We start from the raw sequence: 24632 nt of genomic DNA on the forward strand, positions 1-24632 counted from the left end.
ATTTTTCTGTCTGCCAGGATGAAAGAGTTGTTAACCTGTGTTGTGGAACAGCAAAGAGTTGTTAACCTGTGTTGTAGGCAGGTAGTGAACTGTTTTGAAATTCAAATTAATGGGACTATATATTTCATTGGTGAAGATGATGTAAGCAGGGAGGGCTAAGTTGAAGGCCAGGCCAGGACAGGCCGGAGAGCTGATAAAGGACAACCAGTGGAGAAAATAAGAGAAGGAGATGAGCAGGATGGCTGGCTGGGAAGATCTAGCAGTATTTTGAGTGGCTCTCCAAGAACAAAGTAGTAGGTGCTTTAATGACCATGCAAGATTTAAATTTAGCACCTACCTCATTCAAGTTTTATCCTTTAGTGCTTAGTTACCACTAAGGCTGATGCCAGGAAAAATCCTGGCATCAAAAGAGACATTGAGGAAGAATAGAATTAATCTGACCTCATTCGTTATCCAATATAGTTTAATGATAAATGGCTGGTGGGATGCTGCCATAACTTGACATGGAAAGCATCTGGGAAATCCAGCAGCTCAGTTACACTAATCTCATATTTCACAGTGGAATTCACCTGGGAGTATTCCAATAGGAAGCACTGCCAGAACTCCATCTCCATCAAGTCCTCTACACAAGCCATTAGATAACAAACAGGGATGCCAGAGTCAAAGACTAACCGAAGCACAGTTCAGCACGTGTTCTTTATTCCAATTAAAAGTACATTAGAAACAGCACACAGGACCAGCAGCAGCGTTCATGACAGTTCAACCCAGTGCACTGCTGTCACAAGGTCATTCAGCTGTACTATTAAAGTAGGTGATTGAAATAGTCTTCCACTCTACACGCAAGCACTCACTCACCTGCCACTTTAAATAGGTTTTCAACAGAATAAAAATAGATACACCCCAGAATACAAAAAGTTTAACAGTTTTTTCACTAAAGACTTTATACAAATTGATAAAAGGGTGCACAATTTCCTAAAATTTTAGGTACATTTTAAATGAGCCTTTTTTTTTTTTTTTTACTTGGTAAAAGGATCAACATTCCTGTCTTTGAACAGAATAGGATGGCCAAAATTGCAAAGAAATTTATAGTTCGATTTACAATTTATACATTTGTTTTGAAGTGATTCCTGCACTGAGTAGCAGTCCGGTGGCTGCTCACGCATGTCCACTTTTCCCAAAAGAACGGTGCACCACAAAGTTAACGTTTAGGAGCCTACTTCTCCTGGAATCGGGGGGAAACAAAAACCCACAAACTTCCATTTGTGTCTGGTAAGGGATCCCAACTCAACTAAAAGCCCAAACTTCGAAGTTCTAAATCAAACCCACTGGCAAAGGTCACCTTTGGGGCAAGGTTTGTAGGGACTGATGACCTGTCTGCTTTGCGATACAAGCACAATGAAAGTGGAGCGTTTCCCATCAGTATTTTGGCTGAGCAATTTAACTCAAGACTGTGGTACTGAAACATGCTGTAATAGGCAAATTTGGTGTTCTATTTAAGGGTATTTTTGGTCAGTACAAGCTATTATTTTTTACCTCATAAATATTTTATTGATTGGTAGAGTCCAACAGCTCCATATGAGATGTCATGTGGAACTGCCCAGACGACAGCAGCATTTTAAAACTGGCACCACCTGCGTAAATGTAACTAACTCCCACTCCTCTACCAAGAGACACTATCATTTGTGGGGTGAATTTATTTGGGATATTGATTAGTACAGTCCTCTTTCCACTGCTGATCCCTCCCACCCACATGAACCAAGATTTGGTTTGGCAAGGTTAAATGCATCATGTGACTTCTATAGTAGTTAATGAACACTTTCAACCATTGCATTGCTTTACGAATAGTGGCCATTCTAAAAACAAACTACAACCAAAATACTGCCCAGCGAAAGCAACACTGCACCACTATCTGAGAATGAGAGCTAGTGGAAAGATCTTCTGGACAATCTACATAAGGGAAAGCAGGGCAAATCCATCAGGAACCCAGAAATGAAACTTTAGAGCACAAGGCAACACTAGAAAAAGAAGTTCTATTTCATGTAAGTTTAGTTTTTGGGCAAAACCACCTGCCCTGTTTTTTTAAGTCAATGTCCATACGTTTGACTGTTGAGTTTTGTTTTACTGATCACATGGGATATTATTTTTTGACCTAATTAACCAAATAAAGCATTTATTTCTTTTAGATATTTATGCATCGGTCACTTTTTGGCAAATCTATCTCTTAGAATTTAAAACATGTTTCCATTTTAAGGCTAAACTAAGAAATGTTAAAAGCTTCTGTAAACATTTCCTCTTCTTCCGCAGAGCGGCATAATTTTAAGTCCAACTGCAATTTTTAAAGTGAGGTAATTTCTGTGTATTTATATCTTAAGAGTCCTTTTCATGACTGGCCAAAAGGTGTGCCAATCTGAACGCTGAGCCAATTGTAGTGGGAGAGCTACCACAGGAGGGCGTACATCAGTTCCAGCAGCTGCGTTTCAGTTGGCTATTTTCTCAATTTCATCCAAGTCATCTGTATCCAGTTTTTCTATCTTTTTGTCTGCAAGAAAAGATTAGAAGAGAATTGGAACTAGTGCACTTTGTACAATGAGAGACCAGAAGATGAAGCAAGGTCCCACCTTACTGTGTTAAAACCCACTTCTGTTCTTGTCACAAGATGAATCTATCCCAATCCATGACCAACACAATAGAATTAAGTTTTATAAGTCAAGTCAACAATGTAGTGTGACAAAGTGAGAATTTTGGAAACAAGCTTATGCATGCCTCAGTTTCCCCTGGTGCTTTGCATTGCTATGCATAGAATGTAAAGGGTTAAAAAGCTGCTCTTGGGACAGAGAGGGGGGACATGAGGTGTTGTGTCACACAACTACCTGGAGTGGTATGAAGACTAGGTCATTTAAAGAACAGGCTGAAACAGACCCAAATCAGTGGAGGATCCAGAAAGGCAATGGGAAACCTAACAGCCAAGAAGTTCACACCCAGCAACCAACAGAGGAAGGAGACTTCCCCAGAGAACAAAAGCCCCAGCTGGAGAACAACGGCATCAAGTGGCAGCGTTAAGAGCTGGCCTTTGGGGAGAGAGACACACACACCTGGGACTAAGGACAGGAGGGATAAAGATGGGGACAGCATGCCAAGATGGCTCCTCAGCAGCATGGCTCCAGGGAGCCGTGACCCCACGCTGGCCATTCTAAACTTTATCTGAATCTTTGCCTCTCTATTCTGACCCAAGGACTTTCAGATTCTGTACGCCAGGTGACGAAGGAATTGTTACCTTGTTTTGGAAAAGCTGTTTGGGATCAAGGCAAATACAGAGCATTGTGCCCTGAAGGAGTACAGTACAAACCTCCTGCAGGAGTCTGGATTGGCTGGATTCGCTGCAGGGAGCGAGAGAGAGACAGGGCTCGCTGGTGCCCAAAGGCCCAGTGTCAAAGCGTTAGGCTTTGTCTATACTATTGCGATAAGATGACCTAAGTTACACTACGCCAGTTACATGAACAACATAACTGGAGTCAACATGGCAGAGGTCGACTTATTGCGGTGTCTACACTGCGCTCTTCCGTCAACTTCCCTTACTCTTCTCGGAGTGGTGGATTACCAGAGTTGACGGGAGAGCATTCTCCCATCATTTTAGTGGGTCTTCACTAGACCCGCTGCATTGACTGCAGCAACGCCAACCTACCAGTAAGTGTAGACAAGCCCCTCGAGGCCACTGGCCTTCTCCAGTGGAACCGTGTGGTTATCTAAAGTGGTCATTTCCAAGGGACCGTCTACAGCCTGGGGTACGGACCACACCCTCTGGATCTGTGACTTGTAGATCACTGAGTCACTCAAGTTTCAGACTGGAAGCAATTTCTTGGGGTGGGGAGTGTAACGTCTTTATTGTAAGCTGAGGGGCATTTAAGAAACGTTATAGTTTGTGGAATATCATTTTTAATAATGGTGCCAGTTAGCCAATGAGAACTGGATTGACTTGGCAGGACACAAGCAAGATCTCCCAGGCACTTCTGTCATGCATCAATTTGGAAGTTTACTGTCTTACGACAGATGTAGAAGTTATTCAGATATACCAAAATGGGCTATCATACCTGACCTTTAAACAGTATTCACTGTTCTACTATAAAATAAGGACAATTACATCAGAAGTTCTGCCCATTTGAATGTATACAAATAACTGGCTATTCCCCTAGTTTTCTCAATGTTATTTTTGAAACAAGGTGCTGCATAACGTGCAGTGATGCCCTTGACAGATTGTGTGTAGCAAAGCAAAACTCGGTTAAGCCTAATCAAAGAGCAAGACCACAGGCGCCTGGGAAATCTGAATTCGAGTCAGGGTTGTCTGACACACAGCTGCTCAAAATTCTGTAGAAATAATGCTACAACTACACAAAAGAAATCACACAAAAGGGGACTTACTGAAATGTTCCTGAATTCTGTTGAGAATATTCATGCTGTGCTTGCTGTCTACCATGTTAACAGCCAGTCCTCGCTTGCCAAAACGACCTGTACGTCCAATCCGATGGAGATACGTCTCATTATCCGGGTTGCCATCTTTATCCACAGGAAGGTCAAAATTGATAACAACAGAGACCTGCTCGACATCAATCCCTGGGGAGGAAAGCATTAGAGATATTACAACTTTCCCTTTAGCTCATTTTAAGCCAGAGCAGCTTCAGTCCAGGATTGTTTCAGTGTTTTGATTCCAAAATCTAGGGCTTACCCAGAGCCATTAGTTTCAACACCTTTCACAGAGCTGTACTATTATTGCCGCCAAGTTTCGTGGAAAGTTAAGCTACGTGCCGTGAGGAAGCCTGCAATGATGTCAAGAGTGAGTGCTCAGCAAAACTTACAGGGATACTTGGAAACATATGTTTCCATAGCATATAGAGGACCCTTTAAGATATCACAGTGAGAGGATCCCATCAAATGGAGGATGGATAATACACTTAAACTGAGCACCTTTGCATGACCTAACACTTTCATACCAGAACTACATATTGATTTTTATGGGTGCCTAGAAAGACTAATAAATTGCAATAACTTCTAAAATATAGTCAATTGCCCCTCCTATTTCTCAATAGCCAGGCTAGGAGAGCCATTTAACTTATTTCCTGTAAGTGTTCAGCAGTATCTAGAATGCCCCTTTTAGCTGTAACTCGCAGCACAGACTGATACTGGAGTTTATTCCTTTGCCTGAGCTCTAGTGAAAATGAAGTTGTTGAGAAAATTCAGGACACACATTTGTTTGTCCACAGCACAAACCAGGGCAGGTCGCAGCCGTGAGATGCCTCAATGTGCCCAAAGGACAGACAGAAATGAGACTCACACACATCAAGGACCATCCAGAAGTTTTGTTAGGGACTCTTTTGTACAAAACTAGCACAGGTTACAAATTCTTCTCTAGGGGTACATCTCAAGTACAACTACCCGCTTTCCTTCCCCGAGATGCAGCGACATTGTATTCTACCTCTGGCACAGACATTTGTGGTCACCAGCACTTTCTCTTTGCCCTCTCTGAAACGCTCGATCACCGCAGCTCTTTGTTCCACCATCATCTCGCCACTTAGCAATGCCACCTGGTGACCTTCTTTTGACAGCTCTCCTGCCAGCCAGCCCGCTGTTTTACGAGTCTGAAATGTAAAGCAAGAGCAATTAAAATCTTTCTGGGAAGACAGTTTTTGAACTTCAAACAGGAACAGGCCTCTCTTAAGAGAAGGGAACGCTCAGGGCTCTAACTCTTCTTGTTTCAGGATTCTAGCATCATAGTTTAAAAGGAACAAAGAACCCAAATCATTCCCATTTCTGTTTGAAAGCCTAACACTATGATGAAGTTTAGAGTCATGTTTTCTATTTCCTTTTACAAAGGACAGCTCTGTGTGTAGTCAGTCAGCTCCACTGCTTGTCTGGGTCTCTCAGTAACAAGGAAAAGACTTAATAGGAAACTTATTGTAAGACCACATGCCTTGCACCAAGAAGACTAGGACATGTGGTACCACTAACTATTCATTTTTGGAAATTGGCTAGATTCCAAGTTAAAAATGTCCCTTTAAGACCATCCGGTGAGAATCTCTGCTGAAGGGCTGAGTCAAGCTGCTATAGAATTCAAGATGCCAGTTCATTTTTAAAGTCCTGACTACGTCAAACACTGCATTTTAAAACTGCAGGAAATGGCTCTTTGCTTTAGCGGACACTCGGGTACAGAACAGTTGCCTTAACATACCAGTCTTTTTCCTATCTAGACCTAAGCTTTGCTAGTGTGATCACCATGGGCCTCAATTAAAATTTGCAATTACAGCAGCTTCCATACAAGAATCCCAGAGTGCCACAACACACTGAGTATCATCACCATTTTCCAGAGAGGGAAACTGAGGTCCAGCAGGGTCACAAGCCAGTGGCAGACCTTTAACCTACAAGACTTATTTTTCCACCCCATTAAAGTCTTCTTGCTTTTTTATTTTTATCATTTTGTTGTACGCTTTGTCTTGGAGACATATTTTACTGGTTTACAGAACCCCAAATGCTTTGGTTTTGAGAGACCGCTTAAAAAATAAAAGTGAGCCACACGATGGCTGGAACCATGCAAGCAATAAGCATGTTTAAGACTAGCTGTGGTTAGATGGTTCCAGCACCATTACCATGACTCACATGGGGCACAGTGTGGCTAGAAACCATTTTTTTAAATAACGGTTGTTAGTAGGATTCCAGCCTCAGCAGAGATAGGAGCAACAGGCAATTACTGTTAGAGACAAGCCGAGAAGGCGGATTCTTCCTGCCATCCTCCTGCATTTTTCCATTTCCAAGACAAGATGAGGAATGGCTTGTTCCCTGTTTGTGCTCCTAGAACCATCATGCCCTCAATCATCTCGCAAGGAGTTTGTCAGCAAGGATTCTTGGCATCTGCAGACACTATTTCATAACCGGGCTAGTTTAACGAGAGCTCCCTTCTCCTTAGGGCCTGGCAAAGGTCACACCATTCTCCAGAATGACTCACATGACAGAAGATCATGGCCTGGGCAATGGTGATGGCTCCATATATATTACAGAGAGCCTGGAACTTCTCCCCTCGATCATTACACAGAACATAGTATTGCTTGATGGTGTCCAGCGTCTCCTCCTCTCGCTTCAGTTTGATGATGTTGGGGTCAGGAACAACTTTTTGGGCAAATTTCCACACAGAATCTTCAAAGGTGGCAGAAAACAGGAGCATCTGGCAATCTCTGGGAAGCATTCTGCAAGGCAGGGCAAGCAAGTTAGCGTTTCCCTATTAGAAACCATCAGCCCAGTGGAACCTGCGGTAGCCCAGCAACAAAGCATGGCTCACAGTCACTTACAAACCTTTGGAATCAGCCTTTTAAGTCCGTTAGGCTTCTAAACATTAGCCTATGAATATCTAATCACATCCCAACTCAATTTCCCAGTGGCATCTAGATAAATTTGGACATTTTAAGCAATGAATCCTCCTGAGGGGATAGGGAGGGCTGTTCTCGAACCTTGACATAATTAAATGTCTGTCTTCAATGAAATTCTAGCTTTATGAACTGCCTGGATTAGAGTTAAGTGTATTTCTACTGTAGCCTGTGGCCTTAGTCATCAGCAAATGATCACGTCCTGCCATTTGGAAGAGATTCCTTCCTGCAACCATGAAGAGGAAATGGGACATTAAATAGGCCAATGAGAGAAACCAACTGGCTGTGGTGGAGGGGAACTAGAATCTTTCCCTTTCCTCAGGCAGCCCAGATGACAGCATGGGGATGTTCCTTACCTCTGAATGCGGATGCTCTGATCTTGATGGCCCTGGGTTGCTATCATCACGTCAGCCTCATCCAGGACAAACACTTTAATCTTCTTGGGGTCTATGAATTTCAGTTTGGAGCACCAGTCCAGGACAGTGCCAGGAGTGCCTATTACAATCTGCTCTGAGATCTTCTGACCTCTCTCCACTGTTAGTAGACAGACAGAAAGGATTCCATGAGATGTGTGCGCACAGCACTTCCATGAGGAGATGAAAGCTGTATCATTGTGTAGGTTACTCCCCACCCTACTCTCTTGCTCAGAGTTCTTCCCCTACTCCGGAGACTGACTTTTTTTTGGGGGTGGTGGTGGGGGGTGAATAGCACAGTCTCATTAGTGCCAGAGCAACAGATGTCATTACATCCTCTTTAGGGCAGTTCTGCAGCATCCAACATTGCTTTCCCAGTAAGGGAGGTAATCTGTCAGAACACTAACCCCTTACGAAGCGCACAAGATCCACCACTTCTCCCCAACTTCATGAATTTAGCAGTTTATACCGTGTCTGCACCTGAAACAAGTAGTATCTGTAATTATTTGCACCAGCAACCCACAATATGAAAGATCCACTTGGACAAAACAGATCAGCCACCAATAAAGCTCGGCAGCCACTTCCATTTCACAAATAGTTACAAAGTTCAGTTATTTTCTGAGGAGACAGAGGAAGAAACTCAAGTAAGAAACCCAGAGCATGAACTGTCAAACTCCCACTCCAGGCCCAGTTTAGGGCTTCCAAGAGGGAAGTCCCATTACACCAGCTCATGTTCTGTACAGCAGTCAGACCTGACAGAATTTGATTCCAGGCCAACTGTGCTAAGAGTATCTGATGTCAAACCCAATCCTTTTCAAATTTTACGAGAAAGTAATGCATTAAATTCCCATTACCACACCTCACTAGACAAAGGGGTAAGTCTCCCTGGCTAGATCTGCAAAAAGGGGGTGTATTTCCCCTCACACTCACATTTATTGCCTCGGACAGCATATGCCAGACTTAGCTCCGGATGAAACTTTCCCATCTGTTCAATTACTTTTCCTGTTTGAAGTGCCAGCTCATATGTTGGGGAAAGGCACAAACACTGGAAGGAAAGCAGATAAGAGTATATTAGATTGTCATATAGTAGATTGTCACACTTCCCTGTGAAATACATTAAGTTGTGAAACTTCACTTCTGTGCAAATAGATGACCAATATTTTAGGATAAACACTTATGATTGTAGGTAAATTTCATTAACACTCATCAGCTGAACAGTGTTTTTAGTAAGTCACCCAATTAAAGAAAGTTAGTCTGCATGTGTAGCGTCATGTACCGGTTAGTTTTATACAGCTTGTATATTTTGTATTGCTGATATAAGCATGTAAACAGAACTCCCTGCTAAGAACGTCGGTGGTCAGTATTATATTAATATGGCACATTGTTTGGCCATATTACCAAAGACAGATATGTTTTTATAAGGGACATTTCTAATGAATATAGCTCGAAGTGAAGATAACTTAGTATCTTTGGCAAGGTAGCTCTTGCTTTGGTAAAACTGCTCAGTCCATTTCTGCAGAACAGCAAATGGACGTGAATCCCGTGCTGCTGCCCACGCCCTGAAAGTGGGAGCTCTATTCCGCATTGATTCAACTAGGCTTCCTAAACTGAAATTTCCCAACTCCTGTCCAGTGTGCCGAACGCCTGTGCAAAAAGCCCTGTTACCTGTGTGTTAGGGTGCTGGACTGGGTATCAATGTAAACTGGACGAGGAAGAAACAAACCATTTAACACCCCATCTACTCCCCACTTCTCAGGGCTCCTCAACCACAGGTGGTTCGTCAGTACAGATCCTCTCCCTTCCAGTCCAAACCCTGCTCTCACCTCAACACCCCCACACACTCTCACGCCACCATGTTCCCCATCCCAGCACAGCTGCTCACTGTAAATCCTATTTGGCTGTTACAAGTACAGAAAGACAGAGGGGGAGAAAAGAAGGGAGGATGGGAACTGGGCTGGTGAGGAGAACTGGGAGAACCCAGTACCTCTGCACAAAAGAATCAGCATTTTCAACTCTGCTGCCTCTGCTCCCTAATGCTCAGACACCACAGCACACTGGGAAGTTGAAGCTATGTAGTTGCTACCAGTGTCTTATCAAAGGAACATAGCTTCTCTCCACTGGATGGCACTGCACTACAACTAAAAACCAGCACAACCATTAAATTCCAGAAGCCCCTACCTGCGGATACTTGTTCCCAGGTTCAACTCGACTGAGCATGGCCAAGACGAAGGCAGCTGTCTTACCAGTACCAGACTGAGACTGTGCAATCAGGTTCTGTGGGCTGGATCAACACATAAGGGGACATTTTAAACACTTTGGCATAAGATTAAATATAATCCATTCTATGACCAGCTAATACGAGATACAGTTGTGAGATTTGGCAACACAGCTTAAATTAACTGAATAGTAGGCACAGATAAGGGATTTTAATACGTTCTGAATTAATTTGGCCCTGCATCTTGGCCACATCCTAACTGAAGTCACCATCTAGTTTCATAAGGGTAGGACTGCACAAGGAGGACACGAGTGAATTTTCTGCAGGGCGCATGCATCTTGGCACAAGCAGCTATCGAGACTTGAAGGGAAAGCTGCTGTGATGCTGCAGTAGTTTTCCACATTGCTCATCCCCCCCAGTGTTAGCTTCGCTACTCCATGCTCTTCACCTAAAGGACACCGAGAAGCAAGGCGGACACAATCCACAGCATTTTGACTGCTCTGATCTGTCCAGGAGTTATGCAGGGCTGTTGCAGAACTGCCTTATCTCCCCTACATTGACACGACGATCAAATTTACTGCTGCCAGGAAGAATGGCATTGTCTTCAGTGTGGCTGAATATGCAGTGCAACCCTAGGGAGAGGGTGCTTATGGGGACCTATGGAAGTTTGCTGGGTAGTCAGGCAGCATTCTAAAAAATTTCAGCAGCACAGTCCTATGGAAAGGAAGCCCCTTCAGCACAGTGCACACAGCCACTAGTGTCTCAACGCCACTTCAAGTAGGCTGTCTCTTAGCCAGAGTGTTTACAGTTTAATAGTATATAAGGCTCTCCCACCTCCCAGGGGAAGGGGAAAGCATGGATACGTACGGTTCAGCAAGCATCATGGGCAGAGCATTCTCCTGTATTTTCGAGGGTCGGTTGAAGCCCATGGCATAGACACCCTGCAGAAGCTGGGGTTTCCTGGAAAGAGAGAGAATCGAGTGTTTCTGAACTAGTAAAAAACTGCACTAGACCCAGGAAGTCAAGTCAAGGGGAGATTTTTTTTGATTGCAAGTGAAAGGCAGGTGCCTGAAAAGCAAATCCTAACAGCAAGTAGGCCAGGGGCAATGCCGCTAGTACTACATTTACGAATCGTAAACTGCTGTGGCAACCCAGTTCCTCTCCACATTGCTAACAAAGTGGTTCATCTGTGACCTAATCATTATTAGCTTGTGCACACCCTAAAAATAGGAGAAATACAGTACAACCCCATTTATCTAATAGGGACTAGGGTCAGATCAGATAATCAAAACACTGGATAAACCGGAGAATGGGAAAATGTGATGCTGCAGCACCATCTAGCGGCCATCGGAAAGCTCGCTGGCTTCTGACCCTGGAGTCCTGGTTGTTTGGTAACTGCAGAGAACCAGTTAAGGGAGGGTCAGATAAACGGGGTTCCCCATCCACAGCATGAAACTCTGAACAGCAATCCTCTGATAGGAACAGAAACACTGGATCAAAGGTTAGCATCTAAACCAGTGGCTCTCAAACTTTTGTACTGGTGACCCCTTTCACATAGCAAGCCTCTGAGTGCGACCCCCCTTTTAAATTAAAAACTCTTTTTTATATATTTAACACCATTATAAATGCTGGCGGCAAAGCAGGATTTGGGGTGGAGGTTGACCACTTGCAACCCCCCCGCCCCCCATGTAATAACCTCATGACCCCTGAGGGGTCCCAACCCCCAGTTTGAGAACCCCTGATCTAACCAGACTGGGAAGTGAAGAGACACTATTTCAAGACTATGTGCCTCCTTGTTTTATCAACGAATAAACTTGTTACTTTCAAGAGTAAAATACAGTACTTAGTAGCCTATCAAAGGATCATTTAGATATTGTGATTAACATCTGTGAACCCAATATTTATTTGAACCAAGAAGATACAATAAAACCGTATTTTTTTTTACCTTAAGGAATATTGAACGCTGGAAGGAGTCATTTGGCTACAATACACACTGCTGGGTTCTAAATTAACTAACCCCTCTAAGCATCAATGCAGACAGCTCAATTAAAATCTCTGCTCAGTATGTAGCAGTGATCAGGAGAGGCAAATGCATCAGGATGTACAAAGACTAGAACAGAAAACAATACTAGAAGTGTGATCTTGCCTTGCTATAAAACAACAGAGCATCCACATCTGGAACACTGTTTGCAGGTTGGGTCACCTGCTGTCTAAGAGAGCAGAAACAGGGAGTGTTCGGAGACATTCACCAAAAGGATTACAGGACTGAAGAAACTTCTTTGAGGAGAGATTAAATAGACTGGGACCTTAGGGTCAGAGGAGAGCTGATATATATATAAAGCAATGAATGGGCTAGAGAAGGTAAGTCTGGAGCTTGTCTTGACCCTCTCAATACAAGAGCAAGGAAACAGTCAATAGAAAGACAAGGAATTTAACCCACTAATAAAAGACAACATTTTTTACAACACAATTAACATGCAGAACTCGTCACAAGGTATCATTGAGACTAAGACCTTAATGAATTAAACATGTATATGAATGAGAACATTGTGTTCATTATATAGGGTGAAAACCATTTTATAAAGGATATAAACTTTCATGATTTGGGACTTAAGCCAGCTGCTAAGGGTACATCCACCCTGCAAAAGACGACCATGGCAGCAAGTCTCAGAGCCTGGATTAATTGACTCATCTGGCAGGGCTCACGCTACAGGGCTAAAAATAGCAGTGAAACCCAGCGACAAGAGGGGTCTCAGAACCCCAGCCCAAGTATCTACATTGCTATTTTTAGCTCCATAGGATAAGCCCCCTAAGCCCGAGTCAGTTGACCTGGGCTCAGACACTTGCTGCTGCATATTTTTTCTGCAGTGTAGACACACCTGAACTAATGGAGTTGGGAAGAAACTTCCCCTATGAGCAGGCTGTATTCGTTCATGGGCTAACTGCACCTCTGCCCTGTCCTGGTCTCTTCGAGCGCACCCCTTGCAGATTCAGGCCCTCAGCAGTCACCTTCCCTGAGACAGAACCACATCATTCTCCTGCTCTCAGCTGGGCCCTGATCTGCAGTCCCCCGTATATCAAGTGTGATAACCATGGCAAGGTCTGACTTACGTTCAGTATCTGCAGTTTTCTGTTCGCTCTGGGAACAATGACAGTGGCAACCGGTGACCAAACAGCCTCCATGTGGCAAAGTATTATTTATTTAGAACAAAAGCATTTAATGGAAAACAGATCGTAAAAACAAACCAGACTAAACTTGCATTCCCATTCCCTAGGAGCAGGGAAGGCCTCACTTGCTTTCAGGCACTCCTGCAGGACCAGTCTGTTCTCATCAGGAACAGCACGTGACAGATGACCCACTGCCCCTTCCTCTCCTGAGAAGAGTTGAACTGTTTACTGTTCTTTTAAGCTCTAGTTCCCAGCCTGGCAAAACAGCGGTGGCACTTTGGACTGGTGCCTGGAAAAAGCCATTGTCTTGTAATTGGCTCCCAAGATAAACAACATCTGACCAAACACTTGGGGTGGCACTGTTTTGCCTTTATGCTTGTTCTTCTCCTAGCCCCGTATTGTGCTAGATCAATGCATTCATACAGGAAGTCTTATAACCCAATATATGATAACTTCCCCTCACTGTCCAGGTCTCAGAGTGTTCATAAATCACATAGCAACTCCACTTCAGTCACACTGCTTATTCCACAACTGTCCATTATGGGGTTCCTGGCACCTTCCTCTAAAGCAGCGGTTCTCAACACAGCGGTGGCCCATCACCCATGTGATATCCTCAGGGCCATACAGATAGTATATATATTGTGTGGATGCAGCCAACGTAACACAGAGCTGCATATGCAGCCCACAATGGTAAATAGCTTGAGAAGCACTGCTCAAAAGCGGCTGTGCAGCCCTCCTGCCAGATGCTGGACTAGAAAGACTACTGATCCAATCCAGTATGGCAATTCCCATGTCTCTGTGAAGCCCCATCAGCACTGTCTTAACACCATAGTTATCCACCCTGCCAGAGTCAATAGTTCATAAGGAGGTGCCAGGACAGGAAGAAGTTTCACTTGATTGCAAGGGCCATTTAACATTAACGTTTTGCAAAAGTCACCTTTGAGATTTTGTATTTTTGATGTTCAACCTCTAAGAAGGAGAGTAAATACTGATTGATGCAAGAAAGAGGTAAGTTATGGCAAGCCTAGCTCAGCATGATTCAGCCTGTTGATTTGTACACAGCTATATGATGGCACTTGATTTTAAGTGCAGCAGTGACACTGCCAAAGTTACTAGCTGCTTCTGTTAACAAGGCACTTATAATGGATAAAGAAAGCTTTCAAGTCACAACAGACACTTGTGTATCTAAGGAGACTCCAGAGCAATCTAAAATTAAAGTTAAGATATTTGTATTGGTAAACTCTTAACTGATGACCTGTTTAACGGCTTCTTGTAGGTGTTAATGTTGCTTAGTAGCAATTTCCGAAAAGCAAATAGCAGTTTTCCTGCCCACACTTTTCCTGCTTGTTAAATCTCTCTACTTGATTCAACATCCTTTTTAAGCAGCACCTATTATTTGCAGTCTGTGGCTCAAATAAAAGCTCTTTGAATATGCAACCGTGTGTTAGTTCAAAAGCAAGGATCTCCGAAGCTCGATTCTCTGCAACAGTTGCCAAGGATACAACTAGTTGCAGAACCAAGACTCAATTAGTCTGAGTGCTCCCATCATTAACTCTCTTTGATTGTTAGATCAATTCTTGTTTCTCAAAAGCCAGACAGGCAAGGTATATGATCTAAGGCACCTGTTTGTAGTCATTCAGCTACAAAGCGGTAGCTTCGAAAGGCAAAGCTGTAATGTTCCAAGATGAAAAGTCTGTCAGGGCGGTTTCCTTTCAGGACCCATTTCCAAACAAGTGACAAAATCACCAATGTAATTAAGAACAGAACCTCAAGATTGGAACTCCCTAGCAGAGTTCTGAAAGTTTCTCATTATAAACCATATGCAACTATCTTCAGTTGATGCACAGAGAGCTCCATGAACCATTGGGGAAGGTATTTAATGGGAAGACGGAGGCAGGAAGAACCATAAAGGTATCAGACTATTGTTTTGGGTCTGATGTCATTGGCAGAGGAAGAATGGCTTGGCTTCCGCCTGTGCTCTTCATGGGCACTTGTATCTTCGCAAGGGATTTTAAAGGCAAACTGTAATAAACCACATAGAGCTCTTTACTTCTCCTTTTGATACACAAAACCAGAACTGCTCAGTTTTCAAGAAGGGTTCTGGTTGCTTTTTAATAGAAACATGATGTGGACGACCTTGTCTGATCTTCCCTCAATTTATGGAAGGAACTTGGGGGAATGGGGGGAAATGAAGACTTTTTACACAAAATGTTTTTGCTTTTGCCATTTACTGTTAGTGACCAGATCAGTCATGGAGGCCATCTAAATATCCCTTCCCATCCCTCCTCCATCAGTTAGCACACACTGTTAAAGGCAAGCTCTACTATGCAATCTAAGACAACAAACCTTGCCATTCTGCAATTCATACAAGTTTGTACACCACTACCCCGCTATAACGCGTCCCAACATAACACGGGTTCGCATATAGCGCGGTAGCAGTGGGGCTCTGGCAGCGCTTTGAAGGGTCTGGGGCTCCGGCTGCTCGGAGCTCTTTAAATCACCGCTGGAGCCCTGACACTGCTACACTGGGGCTGTGGCACTGGGGCTCCGCTGGCTATTTAAAGGGCCTGGTGCTCCCCGTGGCCAGGAGCCCTGGGCTCTTTAAATCACTGCTGCAGCCCTACCACCACTACTGCGATATAACGGTGTTTCATCTATAATGCAGGAGCGATTTTTGGCTCCCCACGACCATGTTATATTGGGGTAGAGGTGTATAAGATTTAATGTGGGGAAAAAAAATCTTCCAAACTGTTAGATTGTCAGCACAGAGAACACCTGCAGTGAGCTGGGATGAAGGCTAAAGCAGAACATGAAGAACCTGCTCAAAATAAGTCCATTTCAGGCACAAAAGACCAAAGACCTGTACAACAAGCAATTTTTCCTGTTGCCTGTGTTTAAACTATGCAAAATGCATAGTAAATATGCTAATTTACTAACTGTCTACAAATTAATTTGCAGTAATCTGAAATGGAAACCTATGCACATCTCAGATACAAGGGATACCCCTTCCCACACTGAAAACCTTTAACAGACCATCGACAGAGCAAGCCTGCTATTGCCTCAGCAGCGAGAATTTGAAGTCTGTCTGCTCATGCATTATCTTCTGTTCTAAGCCACTTAAAAGCAGCTAAAGCAATAATGAGCAGGTGTTATTTGTTCAAGTAAATCTGTCCTGTTCACAATGGAATCAGAACTGTGCTAGCTACAACTATGTTGGCCCAATAGATAAGTACACTGCAAAACAGACCTGAACCCAAAGTCATTATCCTCTGAAGGCTTTTTCCACTATCTACAAATTAAACACTTAATTAGGAACCTGTTAAGTTCTAATTAGTTACTAAATCAAGAACTGTAAAGCAGACTGCTGGTGGGGAGGAGTGCTAATGGAATAGTGACTAAGAGCAGGAGTTAGAAATTCAAGTGTTTTTTCCAGATTCTTGGTAAAGTTGAAATAAGTCTCCCTCAGCGAAAGTTGGGACCATTTTATTCCACATGCATGGTTCAAACGGAGACATCTCCCATTCTGGAGTCTATCAGAGTGAGAGTTTCCAGCTATAGCTGCTTGATGGTAAGTTTGCCCTTTTATTCCAGAGTTGCAGAATTCCAAAACCTTATTTGAGTCCCCTTACAAGAACCGTGAAGAGGCAAAGAGTAAAAGAAAACCACCCCAAGCAAGGGTCAGGGGATAATGACTCTTACTTATGAAGCTTGTCAATTTGTGAACTAGGACATTGAAAAAGGCAGTTGTTTTAATATCAAAAGGGATGTGTGACTACAAAATACTTACCTAGTTCATAAAACATCTTAGAGTAAATGATTTTTTAAAAAAATCTTAAATTATATGCTGTTTACTTAATTATATATGCGGTCTCTCAGCTCAGACAATAAAACTGACTAGTGAGTTTCAGTTTCGCTCCTAGTCAGTTTCAGTTTCATCTTACCATCCATTAGAACAATTCAGGAATGTTTGGATTGTAAATACTACAGGGGAATATTTCTTTAAAACACTAATTAAAAAAAATCAGTTTAGAAGAATAAGCTTCCAAAAAGACCTATATTGAGACAAAATTTATCTGATAATATGAAGATTCTATGAGCGGTGAAAGATTTCATAGATCTAATTTTAGGCTTTCAGCCACTTTTGCTCTATTTCTTTAATATCTAAGCTTTTAAGGGTCTCACCCATTCTGCTGCAGAGTCTTCACAATTTGAGGTCTTTCTGCCACAAACCCTTCATGAAGAGTCTCCATTCAATACTAGCAAAGAGATGGGACTCATCCCTCCTCCACTCTATTTAACTGTGGTGTGTGAGAGCCATTTCTATAGACCAGGGGTAGGCAACCTATGGCACATGAGCTGATTTTCAGTGGCACTCACACTGCCCAGGTCCTGGCCACTGGGGGGCTCTGCATTTTAATTTAATTTTAAATGAAGCTTCTTAAACATTTTAAAAAACTTTACATACAGCAATAGTTTAGTTATATATTATAGACTTATAGAAAGAGACCTTTAAAAACATTAAAATGTATGACTGGCACACGAAACCTTAAATCAGACTGAATAAATGAAGACTCGGCACAGCACTTCTGAAAGGTTGCTGACCCCTGCTATAGGCAATCTAAAAGTTAGGCCAGCTGTTGATAACACTATCTTGACCCTGTTCTCCACCCCTCTTTTCCCAGGCTAGGATTCCTGTATTTGTGTTCTCTAAGGAAACATCCTTTGCACACTTCAGGTTCTCTTCCCCCTTCAGCCCTGGAATTTTCCCCTTTCATTTCCTAGAACCTTCTCCCAAAACAACTTCTTATGGAGGATGGCACATTGCTGATTTTGAAAGTGCTAGTAAAATGCAGATGGGATGCTGTGGAGTCACATAGTCTGCATTTCACCTTAGAGACTTGCTGATAATGGGAGATCTTTGCAATATCCTGTCTTATTTGTAATAAAGTACAAATTAGGTCAGTTTTCAAATACTATAACTCTTGTCCAAAGTACAAATGGTGTAAACAATCCATTTTCAACAGCAGGAGTCTAGAATCTGGTAGAAAAATGTGGACTAGACCACTGTACATACTTCGCAGAAGTCACAGGAACATGGCCACACAAAAATACAGAATGTAGATCTCAGTTTGGCTGCTTCTACTTTGTTGCCTGAGACAGCTAGAAATCTCTCCTGAGCTCATTTCTGCCCAAGTGTAGATACTGTAAGGGATTGTAGGTGTCACTGTAGACACTGTAAGGGATTATATGAGTGACCACACAACGCACTGCAACTAGTACAATGCTCAGTATTGGAAAACTGATATTTCTCTGACAATCTCCTGGCTGCGCCTATAGGTCACACCTAGAAATTTCGTCACCAGAAGACTAAAATTTTTCAGAAGAGAGTCAGTCATCTTTGATTTATAGATAGTTTAATGTGGCACAGTGACTTTGGCTGAATGACTGGAGTTATGGCTTTTGTTGCTGGAACACGTCTCTGGGTACCTAACACCTGTAAATATCCTAAATCTTTCATAGCATCACTCTTGGGTGAATCCAAGATACTCAGCACTAACAGGAAGAGTTCTGCATCACTGCATTGCAAAGGACTATAATTAGCAGAAGAACACGGACTTACAGTCGCAGCTCCTCAAAAGACTTCACAGAGTAGAGAGGGGATGTAGGATCCCGCTGCAGCACCTCTACTTGGTTTGTTGTGTCCACCAGATTACTGCGAATCAGCTTGTTTAACAAGGATTGGGCAGCTCTGTCCTCTGTGGGGAAGGAAGTAAAAAATGAAGCGTTGTTTCTATTTACAGAAGAGCAGGAGGCTCAAAGAACCAGCCATTCAGTTAAGTAGTTTTGGCTGAGCTCTGACAGTTACTCTCCCACTATGATGTTGCACAATTAAAAGATATTATAAGAAGACTAATTAAAAACAAACACCAAAACCAAAGCTGCGTTATTGAAAGAGGGGATTCTACTCAGTCACCAACTGTCGCAGAGTTAAACAGGAAATACTTCTTAAACTAGCATAGGGACTCTTCACATATGGGAGAGATGAGTTAATGCAGAGGGATGCCACAGGTTAAGGATCACCTTACCAAACATACAGAAGTCTGCAGAAGAGAAGAATCAGGTGGGATTTGATAGCTGCTTTCAACTACCTGTAAGGGGGTTCCAAAGAGGATGGATCTAGACTATTCTCTGTGGTACCAGATGACAGAACAAGGAGTAATGGTCTCAAGTTGCAGTGGGGGAGGTTTAGGTTGGATATTAGGAAAAACTTTTTCACTAGGAGGGTGGTGGGTAACTGGAATGGGTTACTCCTAGGAGGTGGTGGAATCTCCATCCTTAGAAGTTTTTAAGGTCAGGTTTGACAAATCCCTGGCTGGGATGATTTAGTTGCAGATTGGTCCTGCTTTGAGCAGTGGGTTGAACTAGAGACCTCCTGAGGTCCCTTCCAACTCAGATATTCTATGATTCTATGAAGTGTGCTTTTCTAAGACATCTCTACCTGGATAGTGAAAACTAACTGATCGGTGGTAAATATTGCTTTGGTGAGTTTCAAGTGTGGACAGGTGATTCTGTACTAAGGGTTTTAACACCAATGGCATGGTCTGAGTTTTAAGAGTTCCCAGTTTAATATCTCCGCCTCTGTCCAGCATAGCTACTGCATCCTTGAGCTTCCCCACATAAGATAAACCTACTTTGGACAACTTAAGTTGTCCTCCACAAAGGAGCCAGAGTACCCACCCACCTGCTAACTCACTAGGAACAGTTTGGTTGTGAAGGCAATACAGACAGTGTTATCAAACAAACCACTCCTTTATCTCATTGCAGACAGATACAGAGACCACCTTATTTCTCTCTTCCCCATCACCATATAGCAATCTCCTGAGTCAATATGGAGTAGTGTATTCTCACACCTCTTGCACAGAGGACCCTCATCAGAATGAGCTCCTTTGGACAGATGCCAACACTGTCCCATCCTCTGAAATGAAGTAGACTAACTCTGAACAGCTTCAAAATTAACTGTTTTCCCACTGACTCTTGTCAGAGTGCTTCTCAGCTGCGCTTACCTTTTTCCTCATCTTCTGTCTTTTCTGCATTGTCATCTGTCTTGACAACAGCACCTACATTTGGACAGACGGTGTGGTTACTGGGGCAATCTCAAATGGAATGGGACCAAACAAGCTCACATATCTCAGGCTCATCCAAAGAGGCAATGTTACCATTACAGCTAGGTAAAAAACAAAGCTGTAAACCACATCAGTAATAGGAACAGTTTTGCTCCATCTATAAAGGGAAAAACTAAGCCAGGTTAGAACATGAGAATGTTGGCAGCGTAGTTTGCTCCCAACTTAGTCAAACATGCCATAACATTTGAGATCAATAGCAACCTGAATCCATCAGTTCTGGTCTCTATAGTAATCCCTGAATCACTTTAATAGTAAACAGCACTGAACAGTGAAAGGACAGTTTAAAAAGCTAACCACAAAAAATAAGCACCTGAGCCAGACATTTAGTTAAGGCTAGTAGTGTTAAGTTCCCGAAGGTGGATGCTAAACTGGATTTCCCACCTTTCAAAAGCTACAAAGTCCAGACCAAACATCCATGAAATAATGTTCTTTCCTAACCCAGCATTAGTTGCTATAAACTCACCATTGGAGTCTGGCTTCGTTTTTGCCTCCTTCAGGTGCAAATTGCTCAACTGTACATGTGGAAAAACAGAGAAATTGCAATAGTTACGCTCAGGAATCCTTCCATTTGGCAAGAAGGCCCTCGGTGGAACCTTCCTCAAGGTTGACAACTTCAGACTCACTGTTAGTAAAAGTGTAACATGGGCTGTGGTAAAATTTTTAAACTCTAAACATAGTAGGAAACAACCCACCCACAAATTAGCAGGAGCGGGGAGGCTTACAGAACATCCAATGCAAGACAGACAGACAATGGTATGAGACCTGCTACGCTGTATCTTTCAGAGCCAAAGAATCACCAGAACCTTTACTAAAATTTTGCTGTTTTCTGTTCATGCATCACTCATCTGAAATTTGGGCTTCAAGACAGTAATTTGAGCTGACAGCAGGCACAGAACTACTGACAGAAAATGGTTAACTTCATATTACAAATTAGAGACCACCATTTAACGTAGCTGAAGGGTTGTTTATTTTTATCAGGAACAGAGAACACTGTGGGGACGGGATCGGAGTATGCTTCAGTCTGAGGAGAGCGTTCTGTAAATTGTCTACCACTGGTTTGGAGAACAGCCACCTTCCCAAAGAACGATACTTTTGAATTTTATTCTGCTACAAACTTACAGAGTACAAATCTTCATGTCGTCATCAAAAAGTTTGTATTCCCTAGAGCTAAAGAAACTTTCTTTAAATACTCCAACATATTAACCAGCTGTATGTGCTTGAAGAGACCCAACTGTATCACAGGAGCAACAAAAGGAACATGTCAAATTCAGAATTGAAATTTATAGCAAAAGAGTTGGGAACTGACATGGAAACCTGGGTTTGAGTCTCTCTCTCACTTGTTTTTGGGCTGGTAGAGGCTGAATATTGAAGAGTCAGTGTGCTCAGCACTCTGGTAGATTAAGCAGTAATGCTAACTAAAAGATACCCACAAAGCTGTGCTCAATTAACAGGATTGTGGTTATGATCCAGATATTAAAAATTAAGAAGTGGTGAATCTGGCAATTCTGATGAGTCGTCGGAGATTTACTGAATGCCATATGTTGATAATTAGGTAAACACAACAATGCAATTCTCTGCAAGTAAGTGAATGTCCTCCTGCTGTGTTTGGATTCAACAAACAAGTAATCCCAAGAACAAATAATTGGTGTTCCATTATCCTGGAACTATAAAAATCAGCATGTGCTTCATGCTTCTACACACATTAAATACATCAGATTTGCTGTCTCAACTCTGCCTCAGACACCAAAGAAAAACACCCCCTGGATGTAGACACAGCAGGAATAGCCACTGTGGTGTCTTCTGAATCCTAATATACCAGGAGAATGCATATATTCATGTGGCTTGACTGTCAGATGGAGAACTCCAGACTGTCAGACGGAGAACTGACTTCTGAATAATCTCTCTTTTGCCCTCTCTTGGGAAAGGCAAATTGAAAAGAGTATCACATCTCAGGCACACACTGATGTAAATCCAAGCTAGGATCTCAGTAGCAGCCTAACAAAAGCCAGTGTTTATCCACAGATCAAGGGGCCTCACAGAAAACCAATCTGAAATATTTTAAATTTCTGTTCATTTAGCACTAAAGGGACTAAGTTTATATACAGCTGCTAGAAAAGCTTCTGCATGGTTTTACTAATGCATTTCTGTAAAACTCAGAAAAACCTGTCCACCTATCTTTAATGGTGATAATTAAAAGGTAAGTATTCACCCTAAAATAAAGGGTGGGTTAGAACTTTGCAATGGTGAGCTAATAAAACTTGATCAGGACCTCCCAAATCACTGCTATCCTAACTTCCACCAAGAGAAGATTGTCCAATAAAAGATATTACTTCACTCATCCTGTCTCACACATCCTGGGACCAACAGAACTACACAACACTGCAAATTCTAACCACAGACATCTCAAACAGAAAATGCCATTTGTTCATTGTTTATGTGATGGTGGGGAAACTGGAACTGGGAAGCCAACATCACTTTGAATAAGACTGTTATCAGATAAGGCTTCTATGTTTCATCAAGGAGTATCAGATGTGAAACAGCAGGAAGGTATTTAAGAAGCCAACTCAAAGAGCTCCCCCTACACAAGCATTCAGGGTCTTGAGAAGCCCAGGCAAACAACGCACATTACAACAAAGCTTAAACTTATTTTTCATAATAATTTTAACAACAATACTAGCTGCCTATTTAATTTTAAAAACAGCAAAAATATATATATCCACCTCCCTTTCCATTTCTTATAAGGAGTCTTGGAGTGTGATAGCTATGCTTGCTTTGATCTACTTAGCTCTTGGAAGTCCAGGGGCTCTGGGCTGCTGGCCCCCTCCTGCTTGGGGTCCCCAGGGACAGCTCTGTCCACCATTAGGGATTTTTTTTCCTGAGAACCCCCTGTAAATTTTCACAAACCTCAATTTGGGAACCACTGCTTTATAGCTGTAGCACTTGACAGCTTCACAGTACTCAACATTAACTCTCACTTGTGAGCTGAGTTCAAGAGTCCGGTAGGGTGACATAAATTCATTAACACACGTGCCTTTCCCAGTCCTCTGTCTCGGGTTGAAAAGGAAACACTTTCCTTTGTGGGGCTCATATTTAGGACTCTACCTAAACTAGAAACACAAGCCCTTCAAGGGCCTTGGCTACAACACAGCTGCCATGGGTAGCAGAGACAAGATTTTCGCCTCTAGCTGTGCCAAAGCCTTGGACGCGACCTGCAGAGCGGAACCGAGCTGCCAGTGGGTCTCACAGCCCCAAGCCTAGGGCAGAAGCCAGTTCACTTCCCCGCCCATGGAAACCCCACTCTGGGGTCCCCAGACTATGGGTAAGATTTCCAAAGGGGCCCGCGCCTCCGGTTAACAGTTTTTAGGGGCCCGCAAGTCAAGAGAGGCCGAAAGCCGCCGATCTAGAGCATCTGGCCGCTGAGCCGGTCCCCAGCCCTGGGCCCGCTGAGTGGGTACGGGGCAGACCGGGCAAACCCGAGCCAAGACCCCGCTGTCCCGGGCGCCTCCTTGCTCGGCGGCGGGCGGGCTGGGGCCGATGCCAGGCGGCCCCTGCTCACCCCCCGCCCCGCTCCAGGCTCCCGACGGGCCTGGCCTCTGTCCCCCGGCCCAGCGGAGCCCCCCGCGCCCTGCCCCGCAGAGACCCCCCCATCCCGGCCCGTTTCCTCCCGCGGACTCACCGACTCGGCGGCCGCTTCCTGCTCGTCCACCGCCAGAGCCCAGGAGTCGGTGGCCATGGTCCGGAGATGGCGGCAGGCGGGACGCTCGCAGGCTCGGGACCAGGAGCCGCAATGGCGCCGCCGAGGGAAAAGAGACATGCGCGGGGGGGAACGGCGGGTCGCTTTGTTCCCGGCCGGCGGGAAACTCGGGCCGCGGCACTTCAGTTCCGGGAGCGCCACGTTCCCACCCGGCACCGAGCGCCCCAGGCAGGGACCTTGCTTCCGTCAGCCGCGGGGCAGCGCCCTAGGGCCGCTCGTTCTCGCCTTCCTCCTCAGTCCCCACCCCAAGGCTCCCCCTTCCTCAGCCCCCCCATCCGCCATGATCCTCTCCCTCGTCTCCTCTCCCCACCCCCCATATTATCTTCTTTGTAACCTCCCCCAAACCTTCTCCCCCATCCCCTCCCTCTTCTCCCCCATTACCTCCTCTGTAACCACCCCTCCCCCAAACCTTCTCCCCATCCCCTCCCTCTTCTCCCCCAATCCCTCCTCTCCCCCATTACCTCCTCTGTAACCACCCCTCCCCAAACCTTC

At 43.8% G+C, this 24632-nt stretch overlaps 1 protein-coding gene across 1 annotated transcript; it reads right to left on the reverse strand.

Moving 5' to 3' along the window:
- Nucleotides 1–677: 677 nt before the first annotated feature.
- Nucleotides 678–24207, reverse strand: LOC115636793 (ATP-dependent RNA helicase DDX19B). The gene is made up of 12 exons (XM_030537362.1): nucleotides 24063–24207; nucleotides 20850–20898; nucleotides 20267–20320; nucleotides 18823–18958; nucleotides 10902–10994; nucleotides 9998–10100; nucleotides 8750–8864; nucleotides 7763–7940; nucleotides 6992–7229; nucleotides 5468–5630; nucleotides 4417–4608; nucleotides 678–2539 (listed from the first exon to the last, which is right to left on the reverse strand). Exons 1-12 carry the CDS (start codon nucleotides 24198–24200, stop codon nucleotides 2478–2480), a joined length of 1521 nt encoding a protein of 506 aa, XP_030393222.1. The 5' UTR covers nucleotides 24201–24207; the 3' UTR covers nucleotides 678–2477.
- Nucleotides 24208–24632: the final 425 nt, after the last annotated feature.

This window comes from Gopherus evgoodei, chromosome 18 (genome assembly GCF_007399415.2).
Source record: "Gopherus evgoodei ecotype Sinaloan lineage chromosome 18, rGopEvg1_v1.p, whole genome shotgun sequence".
Lineage (NCBI taxonomy): Eukaryota > Metazoa > Chordata > Testudines > Testudinidae > Gopherus > Gopherus evgoodei.